Below are 14,214 nucleotides of genomic sequence, written 5' to 3' on the forward strand. Positions count from 1 at the left end.
AATAGGCCCAGTCACTGAGTCGCTGAGCTTAATCTGACAAATATGATGTAAACCAGGCTTCTTTCTTTGAGGCCGACCTTTAAAGTGAACTCAGAATTGTGATATTGATGGCATCAAAAGCTGAACTAAGGTCAAACACCAGAAATCAATATTAGAAAAAAATAAACAAATTTATAACATGTTAGAGGAGTCTCGCTCGTTACCTTTAATAATGAGCCAGAAAAGCTGTTTACTTCAAGCTGTTTTTAGTCTCAATATAGTGTTTATTGTAAGAACATTAGGGCAGTTCTTCTCAACAACTCTCAGCAAAAAAGCAAAGAAGTATCCATGATGTACAATTTTAATCCTTATTTTTTCCACTTTGCACATCAAAGTTACAAATGAACATGATTCATCTTCCTTTATCAGCACTGAGTTAAATGCCTTGACCCGCCAGCTGCTGCTGCAGACGCATGAATGTGTCACAAGCACAGACCTTTACAAATCGATTACTGAAGGTCCTGAAAACACAAACTGGTTTCCTAAATGATTAATCATTGGCATTATCACTATACCTGCTGTGAGTCTCCTTCTGTGTAAGGCAGTTTAGTGGACACATGAAACATGATCTCCTTATTATGAAAATTTGTGTAGACGGATTCTGTCCCTGTCTGGCCATGAGTGACATCGAGTCCCCCCCGAAAACTGAAAAAGAAAGGAAAGAGAAGACAAAAGAAAGATAAGGGCAGAGGCAATAAAAATAAGAGAGGAGAAAACAAGAGAAGAAGGCAAGTATAACACTGTGGTTAACAGCAGAGAGACACAAGACAGAAGAGAATGATAAAGTGGAAAAGTGGAACATAGGTGCGTGCTCTCTGACAACTGTCCATCCATGCTGATTCATCATTGAGGAAATGCCAAGGGCACTTTTTTTGCTTGCTTAATCCCTCAGTCAATACTACAAATATCAGGGCTTTTTACATTGCTCTTTAAGCAAACACTGATCAATAGAATGATGCATCTCACATCATATTCGAGTGAGAATAACCAAAAGTGCTTTAAAAGGTCAGTTTTTCTGTTTTTGGGGGAAAGACTTCACAATGCAAAACTGTCCAAACCCTTTAAAGTCATGAAGTTCAATCTTATGGCCCAGAAACTCCAAGAACTCAACAAAGGCTGGACTTTCTTCCATGTTCCCAAATAGCTCCTCCTCTGATGTCTGCAGGGAAGAAGCAAATAAAATTTTCAGGAAGAGTGACTTCAAAAGCTGAAATAAGCTGAAATAAGCTGCAGCAGCATCACTGAAGTGCACTCACCTGACCAAACTTTTGATAAATAACCCCAAACTTGAAATTGTTGCTAATTACATGCTCATCAAAGGTGACAATGAGCCTTGATGCCTGAGGATAAGAGAAGATTGAGTTTCTAGTCCGATTCATGGTACTTTAGTATTGCAGGATAACGCGGATCAAAAGATAAAGTGGCAATGAGGAGTACTGCTTACCTTCGGATAGAGGACAGGGTAAAACCTATCCACATTTACTTCTTCACAAACAAGCTGTGAATGAAAAAATACACTTGACAAAGTCAAATTATATGCAGAGAGATTTTTTTGTGTGTATGAAGATAATCATACGTTTTTACCTTGGCCATCTGAACCACGTTGGGGAACTCAGTAAGGCAGGAAATGGGAATCACATCATGATAAGTTTTTTGTTTTGTGCTGAAAGGCAAAAAAATATGAAAAGTCAAAACGTCCTCTGTTCTATTTCTAATCCAAAGGAATCCTGCTGGGTTTTTGGTTTCTTTCTATGATGCTTTGCCTCCAAGCAATTGAGCTGTCAATTCAAAGAGGACCTTTCCTATAGATGTTGTGTGAAGCTGGGAGCATAATGGTCTTTACACATGATGTTTCCGAGCCAAAATTGCCTGGAAGAGGGTTGAATGGGGTGTGTGTGTGTGTGTGTCTAGTGGTGGTGGGGAGTACAAGGAGTACAATAAGCAATACTAGGAAATCTGCGCACCCAGTGAATGCTTAAAAGCAGCCTGTGTCCAGAAATTCTGAACAATAAACAGTACATACAGCAGCACTTCACTTTTGGATCTTTCTCATCAAGAGTTACTAAAGATGAGAAGATTGATATTACTTTCATGATATATATACAAAGATAATATCAGGCTAGAGGCAGCCAGTTAACTTAGCAAAAAGTCTGCCTCTGTATAAAAGTGACAATCCAGCGCTAAAGCTAATTAACTCCAAATATATAAACTCTTGTGTGCAAAACTTTCCCTCAAACACCACTCACAGGGTTGCAAGTATGACTCAGTTACTCAGCCTGCATGCTTTGGATTTCTCCACATGCTTAAATCATGTATACTGACTCACTACAAAAGAGATTCCCTGAAAACGTATTCATTGTACCGTCTGATGAAATTTCAAAAATCAAACTTATTATGTAGAGGTCTCAAAAACTCATACAAACTCATGCATAAAATATTATATATTTGGCATGGAATTAAATTTGTACTCTGCAGGAACAATAATATGGAGTTATATATCGTTAGCTTCATAGCATAAGTGCCTAAGTCATTTTTTGGTCAAATTGAAAATATCAATTAAAAATATGCATGTGATATTTAGAAAATTAGTTTTTTCTTGTTTTCCGAAAACACAAAAAAATGACTTAGGCACTTACGCTATGAAGCTAACGATATATTCAGATTTTCATACTTTCAAGGGTATAGATGATAATAATACCACCATTCATAAGTAGCACTTATGTAGTTACTGAAGGAACTGTGAGTGAATAGCATACATACATTAAAGGTTATATGGCATGTGATGCAGGAAAGCTGGATGTAAACTCGGGGTGAGAAAATACCGTGTCATTGCTGTCTATAGGGGCATTTCCAGTAAAAACAATAAAAACAGGTTATGCCTTATCATGGAAATCATACAGGTGCTTTAAATATAACTGTGCGTCACTGCCTATGGCTACACAATTCGAGGTGACTGTGGGTGGTGCCCACCCACTGAGAAACATCACTGTGTGAAAAATGTTGTGGGCAGAGTGGCTGTTACCCTCACTGCACACTCATCCACTCCGAGGCTTCATTAACAAAGAGGAAACACAGCTCTTAAAATCAAGAGGAATCTCTCAGGTGCTAAAATTAATTCACAGGTTGTACGGTGCACTGAGTTCTGCCTCACTCCCCCTCATCAGTCTCAAGGAGAATATGAAGGAGTGGTGAAGCTCACTGAGTGAGATTTAGGTGATTGTGGGTGGCACTGCACATGCACAGCGCAGATATTGCTGAGTATCCTTCCTTTTAACAGTTTTAAATCCATATTTGTACACAAAGGTGTTTGTAATTATACTGTATATTATATCACCTACTTTTATATTGACTACAATAAAATGATTGATACAATGCTCAGCTGGACTCTTGTCTAAGTGTTCATTATTACTGGCGATTGCATTTTAAAATGCATAACTGAGGCAACCTGTGAGAACCACTGACTGTGTTGGGGGAACTGAGAATGCTACCTTGCTCTGTGACATTTTCCCTTGATTTAAAGTTATTTTTGAACAAAAAGAAAATGTATCCAGTGAGGCATGTAAAAAAATACTCAGTACTTAATAGGTGTATTTTGGAAACTGTCAGTACATGCAAAGAAAACAAAAACGGAGAGTTATTGGACTGTTGCAGATTCGGCGTAAGAAAAGGCAGTGAAGACAGAAAATAAGTGAGAAACAGAAATATGAAAAGACAAAATGAGATAAAGGTAAGTGGTGGAGGGGTAGGGGAGTAAAGTCAAGGGCTGTGATTATAAAAGAAAACTCAGGGGAATAAAATCACAAATGGTGCAGGAAACAAGTCAGAGATAAAGATAATAGGAAACTGTACCGAAGCATCAAGCGCAGATGCTCTTGATCCCCAATGACATCATACTTCATTGAAAAGACCAAGTGGCCCAGGGCAGCATCCATGGTGTAGTAATTAAAGTGTTCCTAGGGGAAGATACGCAGAGGAAATTTTAATGGAAGAATACATATTGTTCCAATAGTTAGCAATAGAATAATAAAAATGTTTTTGTAAATTACAAATAAAGAGGCTTAAAGAAAAAGGCTTCTGTTTAAGGAAAGTGGTTGACCTCCTCTTGCAGAAAATTTACGAGCGTACATTGAGACAACTTTTGCGAAATCTTGTGTTGCAATGCCAATTTCTTTTGCTACACAATAGATTTGCATTTAAAGTAGACAGTTGGCTTCACACCACAAGATGAGACTTTTGCCAGTTTTAAGAAAATGCTAATAATTATACTGTAAGTCTTCAGAAAGCCAACTACTATTACTCTGTGCCTAATGTTTCCAAATGACACAAACACACACGTTCTTCCTTTGCTTTCATTGCCCTGTGCCTAAGTGTTAGATGTGTCAGGAGTTTTTAGAAACAAGTGTTATTTTATAAGAGGCTCAATCAAAAGATGGGTCTTCCTCAATATACTTGCACATTTCAAGGTTACATACTAAAATGAAGAAATAAAGATTAATCCTTTAAAACAAAGGAAAAGAAAGAATAGATTTTGCTTCTTGAGTTTTACCTTGCCCATGAACTGCTTCCTGTAGATCTTTGCAGTACTGTTTGTTTCCAGTTTAATGTGGGAGGTAGGACAGGGAGGTTGATCTGCCTCTGGTGGGTCTTTAGGTTCATGATTGGTCCCCTCAATCCAGTAGCCTCCAAACTGGGGCAGGAGTATGAGTGGAAAAGGACTGCTGCGACCCAGAACCTGGAAGTCACAGGAAATAATGATAACAGAGAAAAGTAAAGTATAGTACCATTATTAATAGTGAGTGTTTGGCACCATGCACTGCATTGCTTTCACTGCCTCAGAAACTGTGTATTCCCATTTGAATCTTTAGCATTACAGTTTCTGACATCTTTAAAATTACTTTGTAGTGTGTAAACTATTTATACGGAGGATATGTGGACTATACCTCATGAACGCTGGGATAAGGGATGTAGTCTTCTTCTGTCTGCAGGGACAGAAATGAATATGAGTCAGGCTGGCAAACAGCCGCTTGTAGTCATACTTTCAGTTTTGGTTCTTTGCAAAACAACGATGAGCACAGACACTGTGACAGAATATTAACTACAGTAGGTTTCAGTTCTGCATTGTTCTGTTACTTTTTCTTATTCTGAAATCACGAAAGAGGCCACACTGTCAGCTTTCTTTGAGAAATAATAAATGAATAAACGCTTTAGCTCTTTTGTTATTCAAGAAACTGTTATCTAAGACTTCAGTCTGTATTCATTGTCCCAGCTTTGATTACGTAACTATTAAAAGGTTATTTAAACTTGGCTGTCATCTGGCAAAGGTTTACATATTTTATAACCTCCAGTATCTGGGTGTTACAACCCCCCAGGGTCAAAATGATAACAGGACAACCCTTCACCAACAGTTATATTCATCTGGATGTCTAAAAGTTGACATTATAAAGGCTTACTTTCAGTTATTGGTAGCTAATATGTGCTGCAATGTGTAGTAAAAAAATCCCTGAACAACACATAATAGCAAATATTTTCTCTCATTTTATCCTCTTACACTTGTATTCACTTGCTGCAGCATTAATTTTTAATGCTTGTTGCACTCCATACCAACATTCGCTCAATTTAATATACTGGTTTACTCTTTTCCTCAAGAATGTTTCATGTTTCCAGCAAAGCATAGCAAGATTTCTTTCATTACAAGCTACGAGCAACATGTGGCAGAAGTGACACTGAGAACTTTGTGAAATGTGTAAATGAAGGTCACACTCCCTTACATAACAGTTCTTGTGACAATGCACAGAGGGAGAGGTCAGAAATGAAGAAACTTGGTGGACCAGTAAGAATGTAAGCAATTTTATGGCAATTTATATATAGTGAACGACTTAACTGATAGATGCTGTCATTCATACATCAAGTGCAGGAGCAGTTGATGGAAAAAGCAACTCTCCATTGATGGTCTTTTACAAGATTTCCTGGCTAATGAATTTACCCAAAATATATTTCTGTTGACATATGTGCAAATAATTTGGTCTCTGTTTGTTTTCATGGTATGAGCTAAAGTTAGTGGGAGAAGTTAATATTAAATATTAGTACAAAGGATATGATACCAACATGATAATACAAAGAAGGCTTGTTTGGCACTAAATAATCACTTGTTTTTTTAATTTCAAGGTATAAGCAGATGTGATTATAAAAACCACAAATATCAAAAGCCTTGCATAATTAAATTCTGGCCATCATCTCGGCCATGTCCAGACAGCTTCCTGCACCGGTGCTATTTTTAGATCCCTCCCTGGATGTCTTGTTCAGACTTACAAGTTATGTGTTACAATTTTACCATGAAACTCAGACATGGGAGGAAAACACATATGAACTTCTGTTTGACCCAAAATTCGTGTGGAGAACTGTCAGTAGTGATACGTGCTGGGTCCCTGGCTATGGCCTAGTAGTTTTCCACAGTTTTTAGCAGACAAGTCCACAAGCCCCAAAGGCAATTAAGCAATTGAAGAATGAGAGAAGAAGCATATGCTTTTGTCCCCACCCCCCCTTCCCAACATTCATTGGGTTATGCACCACAGATTCATTTCCCAGGGTAAGACTGTAAATGTAGAGTTCTATTGTAACATCCGGAGGCATCTAAAAGAGATCACTGGGAGGAAATGATCTGAGCTGTGGTTTCATGGCAGCTAGCCATCGCCTGCTGTTTTTCTGGCCATGCCGATATAATCTTTGCCCACCACCTTGGACTACTTTCCAGGAGATGCATTGCTTATCGCAGAGGAACACAACGAAGCTTTAACAGGTCCCCCCCCCAAGAGATCTAAAAAACATGCAGCTGCACTGAAAACAGTCCAGAAGTGCATGAGAATACAACCCTGAACTTGAGAAAGGCCAAATTTAAATCATGCAAGGCTTTTGATTTTTATGCACCTGCTCTCAGAGGTTTTTTAACACACCTTGTACATCATTGAGTTTGGGGTCTCTTAAACATAAATCTTGGATAAATACAGTTGTAGCTTGAATCAAAAGATAATAGATGAGATGTGTGATTCTTTATAGAGATAGTACTTTGTGCATTCCTAATTTGACTGTAGAATTGTTTTACAACTAAGCTGTACACAGGTGAAGTCAGCCAAACCCTGACCAAGTTACAGGGTTTTGCAAGAATTTATGTTCTTCTGTTTGCTGATTACCACCTTTTGTGTGTCTTTTTTTTTTTGTTGCCTTGAATAGTACCTGCATTAGGCTGTCTAGGTAACAGACAGAGGGTAACAGAAGATTTTGCAGTGCTAGTCCCTGTCGAACTCCTAACTCACCCAGTGAGCACCCTAAAGCCTGTCTGACAGCCGATAAGGAAAAGGTTTCTAACTTTGCCATTACAAATGCTTTACCAGACTGCAGTCTACGAGGAGATGTGAGGATTTACGACTCACTTTGAGGGGAGGAGGGAGGGGACATCTTTGCTCATCCATTCTGTAACCCTGTTAAGATGAGAAGGAAAAAATAGACAGGATACTGATGGCACAGGTAGGATATCTAAGCAGCTGGTTGACACATATACAAAGAAATACAGATTCAGGACAATGCTGGCTGTCAGTACCTTATGCAGCAGCATAATGCAAGGTAATTTTACAATACCTTCAACAGTTCATTGTGACAGAAAATAATCTAGATCACCAGAGAAAGGTGATTGAAATTACCAGAGAAAGAGGAAGTAAAGCGGACCAAGGAATTAGAAACTATAGTAGACAGAAAAAGCGGCAAGAACAGAAAGAGTGCGTCCATCAAGCTATACAAATGATTTCACTATCCACAAGTCTACTCAAGGGCCATAATAGGGTTATAAATAATCTCTCTCTTCTTATTCTTTCATTGACTAACGCTGACAGTTCCTAAAACACAGAAATATTTCCTGATCTGCATATCCAGGCAATTTTTTGTCTAAAGAAGACAAATCAAAGGGAAAGTGCACATGTGTTCACCAAATCTATTCTCTGAAAGCTGTTCATGTTTTCACTTCCATCATCCACTTGACCCTTCTGTGGACGGTACAAAAGACTATATAAGTAATATGTATCTCACCTCATGCTTTTTATGCCTGCGAGTCTTTCAGCACTACAGCTTCATGGATAAACCAGTCGCATAGCCTTTATAGCACTTTTGTAAAGCTAAATAATGATTTTGTGACTCTTGGGAATAAGATATTATCACAGTAGACCATTTAGATTAAAATAGCTTCCTGTGTTGACATACTTTGATCCCTAAAAAAAAACATCACGTAAGATGAAATACCCTTTCTCATTTTATAGGCTACCTATTCAATGCTAAATAATGTGGTTGATGCCTACATAATTAGACTCTTTTTGAACAACCCGTTTTAATGGTTTTGCTTTCTTTCCACTGCCTTACTCAGTATCTGGAGTACTTGCTTATAATTTGTGCTACACTGAAGCACTAGCTCATTGGCTATAATAAAAACTAGATTTCTACAAGTCAAGTTACTTGATGACACAGATGTGAAGGGAAAACACAAAGGATCTGTTCAGCACATTCAGAAGAATAAGGTTTCTTGCTGCAAGAAGACACATTAATAGTAAATACATGGACACACAGTGTTCCTGTATAGTGGCGTTACAGTGCTGAATACAAAAATAGCAGGAAAAACAGAAAAAAAGTGGAGTCTCAAAATAGAAGTAAATAGAGATTTTATGTCCAAAGTGAAAATTCTGAGTCTGTGAGGGAGAACGGGTTTAAGCAGAAAGCTGAGCCAGTAGAACATTTACAGTACCTGCAACCTCTCGATCATGGCAAACAGGTCCGAGGTCTGGAGGAAAGAAATCCAAAGTAGTACATGGTTTTAAAAAGGGTATATTTGTGGTGATATGCTTTCCTTCTCGGTGTTTACTTTGATTTCATCTCTGCTGAGTGAAAAAGCTTCCTGTGCACTCTCAAGGCAAAAAATTTCCTGTTGGAATCCCTGGCACTATTTAACGCCTCATTTTAGTACACCCTAACGCATCCCACTTGACACCAATATCACTGAGGCTCCCTTCAGTGCCTGGAGAATTCCCTCGCTCCTCCACGCTTCAAGACAAACACACTGTAAACAAGTAACTCTTAGGGGGAAATGAGCATCAAAGCTCCATGGTGCTTCTCTCTGTTGCTAAAGCCAACAGCTCATCTGACTCTGCGCAATTAGCTGGAAGACACTCAGGTTTTGGTGTATGAAGCACACAGTCACATCACATGTGTGAATGAGACACACTTCACACTACAACCTATCAGGCAACAGGAAGAGTCCAAAACATGACATTAAAATAAATTATCATACATGATCTGGCAACTCTGTTTGATATCAGCCATGGTGTAATCATGATGCTTGGTAATGAGCACGTGTCCACTTAGGGAATTGATACTAATATTGCTAATTAGACACACAGATTTCAATGCCACTACTGGCTTTTCATAACACCCTAAATAATATACTTTTGCTCAATTAGGAGAATCACTTGTTGAGGTTAAGCAAAAGAAAATGGCCTTAGGCATGCACCCTCATCTGCAGAGGCCACATTAAGGATTTTAAGCAGCTCCAACCTGAGCTGAAGGAGGAGAGAACTGCAGCAGCCCTGACAGCAGTGCCTGTTGTGGGGCGAGCCCTCTGTTCACCATGTAACACAAGTGGACTGAAGTGCCAAGCTGATGTTTCCACATGACAGATTAAATTTACTGAGGAGCACTGCAGGGGCTTGCTAAACACACACACACAAACACTAACACACACACAACAACAGGATAGAATACACATGTATGCATACAAACATTTCACACATGCATGTGCTAAAATATACTTGCAAACTCATACATATATACGCCTCCACCCATGAAAGCATGCTTCACAAATGCACACACATCTGATCCTGACCTAGTAAAGCCAAAGGTGCAGCCCCAGTCTATTGTTCTATGTGAAAATAAACAGTGCCATATGATATTCAAGGAGATACTGCTCTCTTGACTGCAAAACAAACATCAACAAACACTGTCCTAGGCTGAACAGATTATCAGTGAACCACACAGACTCCACAGCAGCCACGTCAGTGCCGAATTCTTTTTTTTTTTTTGAGAGAGAGAAAAAGAAGCGGCGCACTCCCAAATTGTGGAGGCACTCTATGAGCACAGCAGCACACAAATCCTAACAATGCAAGGAAAACCATCTTATTATGAGACATACAAAATATTTACATAATGAAACCAGGTTACCAAGGTATTTGCTATTAACAGTTTCTTCCTAAAACAAAAAGATCAGTGAAGTGTTATCTGTCTGTGCAATTAACACAATTTCATTACTTCCTTTTCTACAACACCACACATACTATATTTATATTTGTGTTCCCGAGCAAACTTAAGAGTCAAGCAAGACAACAGAAATAACAAACTCAGTTCCAGCAAATGAAAAATACTCACATCACTTAAGCATCGTCTCTTGAAAAAAGGCTTATTGGGGGGACTACTGAGCAGTCTATCCAATAAGACATTCTCAGCCATCCTGAGCTCCGTCATTATTCCACAAGTACAGATGCAGTCAAGCTGACAAGAGCGAGGGTGTTGATGTCACTGTCAGCCCCAAGGAGAAAGGCGAGCCTGACAATGACACTTTACATTCACTGTCGCTCAGCCAGTGGATTTGTGGGGAAAAAAAAACAACTTATAGCTGTCCATCAAAACCCATATCTGTGTGTGAGGTAAAAGCAGCATGTGCTGTAATGTGAGGATATTGTTGCCCTTCCTTCCCCTTTTCACCCCCCACACCCAACCCTCCACACCCCCACACCCATGGCAAATAGAGCTATGGTAAAGGAAGTAGGACGAAGGGAGGAACAATGTTGCTCCCCTCCCTTTGTACTCTGTGAAACAGTCTTCTCTTTTTCGTGCACACACACTTGCATGTGGACTTAAAACTGCATAGTTCTCTTTTTGCTGTATCACAATATGAGAACATTCTCTTCCTCTTTTCATTCATCTCAAATTTCTCAAGTCATGAGTCTCATCATCTCTTTCCCGTTATATAACTAAAGACCAACCTTACAGCTCGAGTTTCCCTGTGGTTTGCACTTTGAGAATCACTTCATTAAAAGACAAAGTAGCCCAAAATAAATGAAAGAGAAAATCAAGAAAAAAGACGATGAACAGAAAGAAAACAACAACGTGAAAGCTCAAAGCTTGCCTCCACTGGGGTAAATAAGTGAAGCTAAAATCTGCTCAGCAAACCTCAGCAATTCTAAAAATCATTTGTGCATAGTTAAAGATGGGTATGACACAAGAGTACAAGAGAAAGTAGAAGAGAGAGAAAGAGATAAAAAGACCAGGGAGGCACTCTGGGATGAAAGGGAAGCTGTTCCTTACGAGCAGAACTTTTTCTTGGCTCGTCTCTTGATCAGGCCCTCCTCCAGTATCAGATATCTGCACTGACCCACTTCAAAAACAGAGGGAAGCTTTCAAAAGGATACATTTTAGCAATATACAGTATAAAAAGCATTTATATTTTACAATCAAGGATGAACATAGCCACTGGTCTTCACTGATTACCTTTGAGGAAAACTAAAGAGTATAGGGTGACAGGATGACATGGTTTGAACATCTCGTATACAGAGGTATACATTCAGTAGAGTGATACTGCACCATGCAGTTTAAACACTATCCCGAGGGTGCATTTTATTACTTTTTAAAATATTTATTAGCTAATCTAATTATTCAGAAACTGGCTTTAGCACTAGTTCACTTACAAAGTTACACACTTGCCCAAATGTCATGTAACAGTGGTAGATGACAGCAACGAAGTTGTGGGCAGAGAGTAGTGAACGCTATTCAGATTCACAATTAGTGTTAACATTGTTTCAGTTACAAAGCATACTGACTGTAAAGTCATGCTGGTGTGTGCAACATTTTAGCTTAAGTCGGTGGGAAATTCAACAAGCTGTTGCACAATCTTGATTTTAATAAGTGCAGTATTTGGTGTGATTTTAAGGAACAGTGTTTACTAAAAAAAAATGCTGTTGGTTGCACTTCCACTCTTCAGGACCTTCAGTCTTTTAAGCTGCTCTTTTGTCTCTGCCCTTAGAGACGGTTTGGAGCTGCTGCAGTGAATGTACTGTTAGCAGGAGCTACACATCTCTTTTTCTTTGAGTTGATTATAGCCAATTGCTGGGCCTCAGATAGAGTGTGCGAGTGAAAGAGGCTGAATAATCAACAAATTCATTGATTGACTGATTTGATTGAATGGCTGTGTACATTTAAGTATAGTATGTCCATGAAAACATGTACGGACTATTTACATCAATGACCCATACTATCCAGACTTTTATCCTGCTCTGATTCAAATGCTTACTTCTCATTCTAACTATTCAAAACTAGCGCCTTTTGGATTTTGACAAACAAACTGCCAACATATGTGTCGAAACCAATATTCCCACACCTCTTCACACTCTTTTCATTTATACTCTGTGGGTTAGCTGCTTTCTCAAAGGCAAATCCTTGAGTAAAACAGAAAAATAAACTTCAAGAGAGTCGACCAATGGGCAGAGAAGCCTAGTATTTCAGCCAGAGAAAATCCATTGTGGTCCATTCATCGGGTCTGGCGCAAACTAGCCTGACCTTGCTGTGGCCACATTGGCCTCAGGGACACAAATGGAGTTCACACAGATGGCCCATTCCACTCCATCAACGCCTCAGATGAGTTGGTTGATTGCCACAGAGGTTAAGGTCTGCAGAACTTCTGCTCAGTTCTCTGTATGTCCAAGCAGGTTTCCTACTGTCTCACTCCAGTAAAAAGGAAAGAACAAAACATTTAGACACAGATATCCAGCAAGAAAAAAGATAATGAAATTTTACAAGAGTTTAATTAATTAGTGCTCATCTATTAATGTTAAACCGAAAGTGGTTAATGACATAATTAAAAAAAAGTACTCAACCAATGCAGCAGTTTTTATGGCGCTTTTATATGAGATAAAGTTTTATTTTTTCTAATCATTCGTCTACCCGTTGCACTGCATCTTGGCTGCAGAGAGTGTATTGACATATTTGAGGGTAAGAGGGTGTTACACTTGGAGCAGCTAATGTAACCTCAGTCACAAATGAGGAGTAGTTCACAGAGGTCCGCTAAGCATTTTTTTTTAAATGTCAAAATCTTCAAGTTTATTCCCCTTTCTTAAACTAGCACTTTTTAGCTCCCTATGCAAAGTGACATTTTTACATTTATCACCTGAGGCAATATATCAGGCTTTTCCCAGCTCCCATTGGAGTCCTGAGGCTTTTTTTTTGGTTTTACCTGCGAAATATTCTTATATAAGACCTGAAACTGTACCAAATCAGAGTTTTATAATCATCAGAGAAATCACTTCATAAACATGTGCAAATGCATTTGTGAATCTGAAAAGGGATTCCTGTAACTATGCAGCTATGTCTGTAAGCAAAGCTTAACAGGCCACCATTAGTGTATTAGTATACCTCATATCAAATGAAAACACACAATATGCACTTAATAAGTTGCATTCATTATACATTTCTGTGATTCATCTAATGTGGATTTGTTTTACTTAAGGGGCTTTTAACTTCAACCACTAACATTTTCTATAGCGATAAAAAATAAAGCATTACAATATTAATTAACTTCATTGTTTTAACAGCACTAGTGGGTTGAACCTGTTAACCTTTATGTATACATACTTCCTGTAAGTAATCCATTTTGGAAAAAACAAAAAAATAACAGCTCACTCTCGCTTCTTTCCATTTGAGACTGTGGAAGTATAAATAGCTCTACATTTTGACACAACAAACCACATTAAGAAACAAGAACATCATTTAAATAATTTGAACAGATGAAATGCTAAATCTATTCCTGAAAATCCATATGTAGATTATTAATGCCTTGCAAACTGTATTTCCCTTACAAGCATGACAGAAATACCCCCACTGTGCCTACACTGGTATGTACGCTATTAGAGAGGAACAACTGCCACAGATCTATATTTGTCCCGTAAGCCTGTGACAGAGGGCACAGACTGTCAGGCACCACAACAGTCTGCCAACCGGAGCTACCGGGGGTGAAGGCAACAGAGAAAATTTTCACCTGGGGGTAACAGTTAAAGAATTTGATGAGCTAAAAAGAGAGAGGGCACCAATGAAAAA

General features: G+C 38.7%; 1 protein-coding gene across 11 annotated transcripts in view; it reads right to left on the reverse strand.

The window, feature by feature from the left end:
- Positions 1–14,214, reverse strand: part of rap1gapb (RAP1 GTPase activating protein b) — a 108,867-nt gene that overhangs the window by 12,598 nt on the left and 82,055 nt on the right. For 8 of the 11 annotated variants that reach the window (XM_005917919.3, XM_005917913.3, XM_005917912.3 and 5 more), the window contains 10 exons: positions 8,822–8,857; positions 7,467–7,514; positions 4,980–5,018; positions 4,586–4,771; positions 3,889–3,992; positions 1,624–1,702; positions 1,484–1,537; positions 1,296–1,379; positions 1,098–1,198; positions 555–684 (listed from right to left, as the gene is read on the reverse strand). In XM_005917919.3, the coding sequence (XP_005917981.1) occupies positions 555–684; positions 1,098–1,198; positions 1,296–1,379; positions 1,484–1,537; positions 1,624–1,702; positions 3,889–3,992; positions 4,586–4,771; positions 4,980–5,018; positions 7,467–7,514; positions 8,822–8,839 (843 nt within the window). In that variant the 5' untranslated portion in view covers positions 8,840–8,857. Of the gene's footprint in view, positions 1–554; positions 685–1,097; positions 1,199–1,295; positions 1,380–1,483; positions 1,538–1,623; positions 1,703–3,888; positions 3,993–4,585; positions 4,772–4,979; positions 5,019–7,466; positions 7,515–8,821; positions 8,858–10,494; positions 10,830–14,214 lie in introns of those variants that run through there. The other 3 variants (XM_014332281.2, XM_005917922.3, XM_005917915.3) reach the window with 2 other exon arrangements.

Source organism: Haplochromis burtoni, unplaced genomic scaffold (assembly GCF_018398535.1).
Source record: "Haplochromis burtoni strain Fernald_Lab_line unplaced genomic scaffold, NCSU_Asbu1 Contig_26, whole genome shotgun sequence".
Lineage (NCBI taxonomy): Eukaryota > Metazoa > Chordata > Actinopteri > Cichliformes > Cichlidae > Haplochromis > Haplochromis burtoni.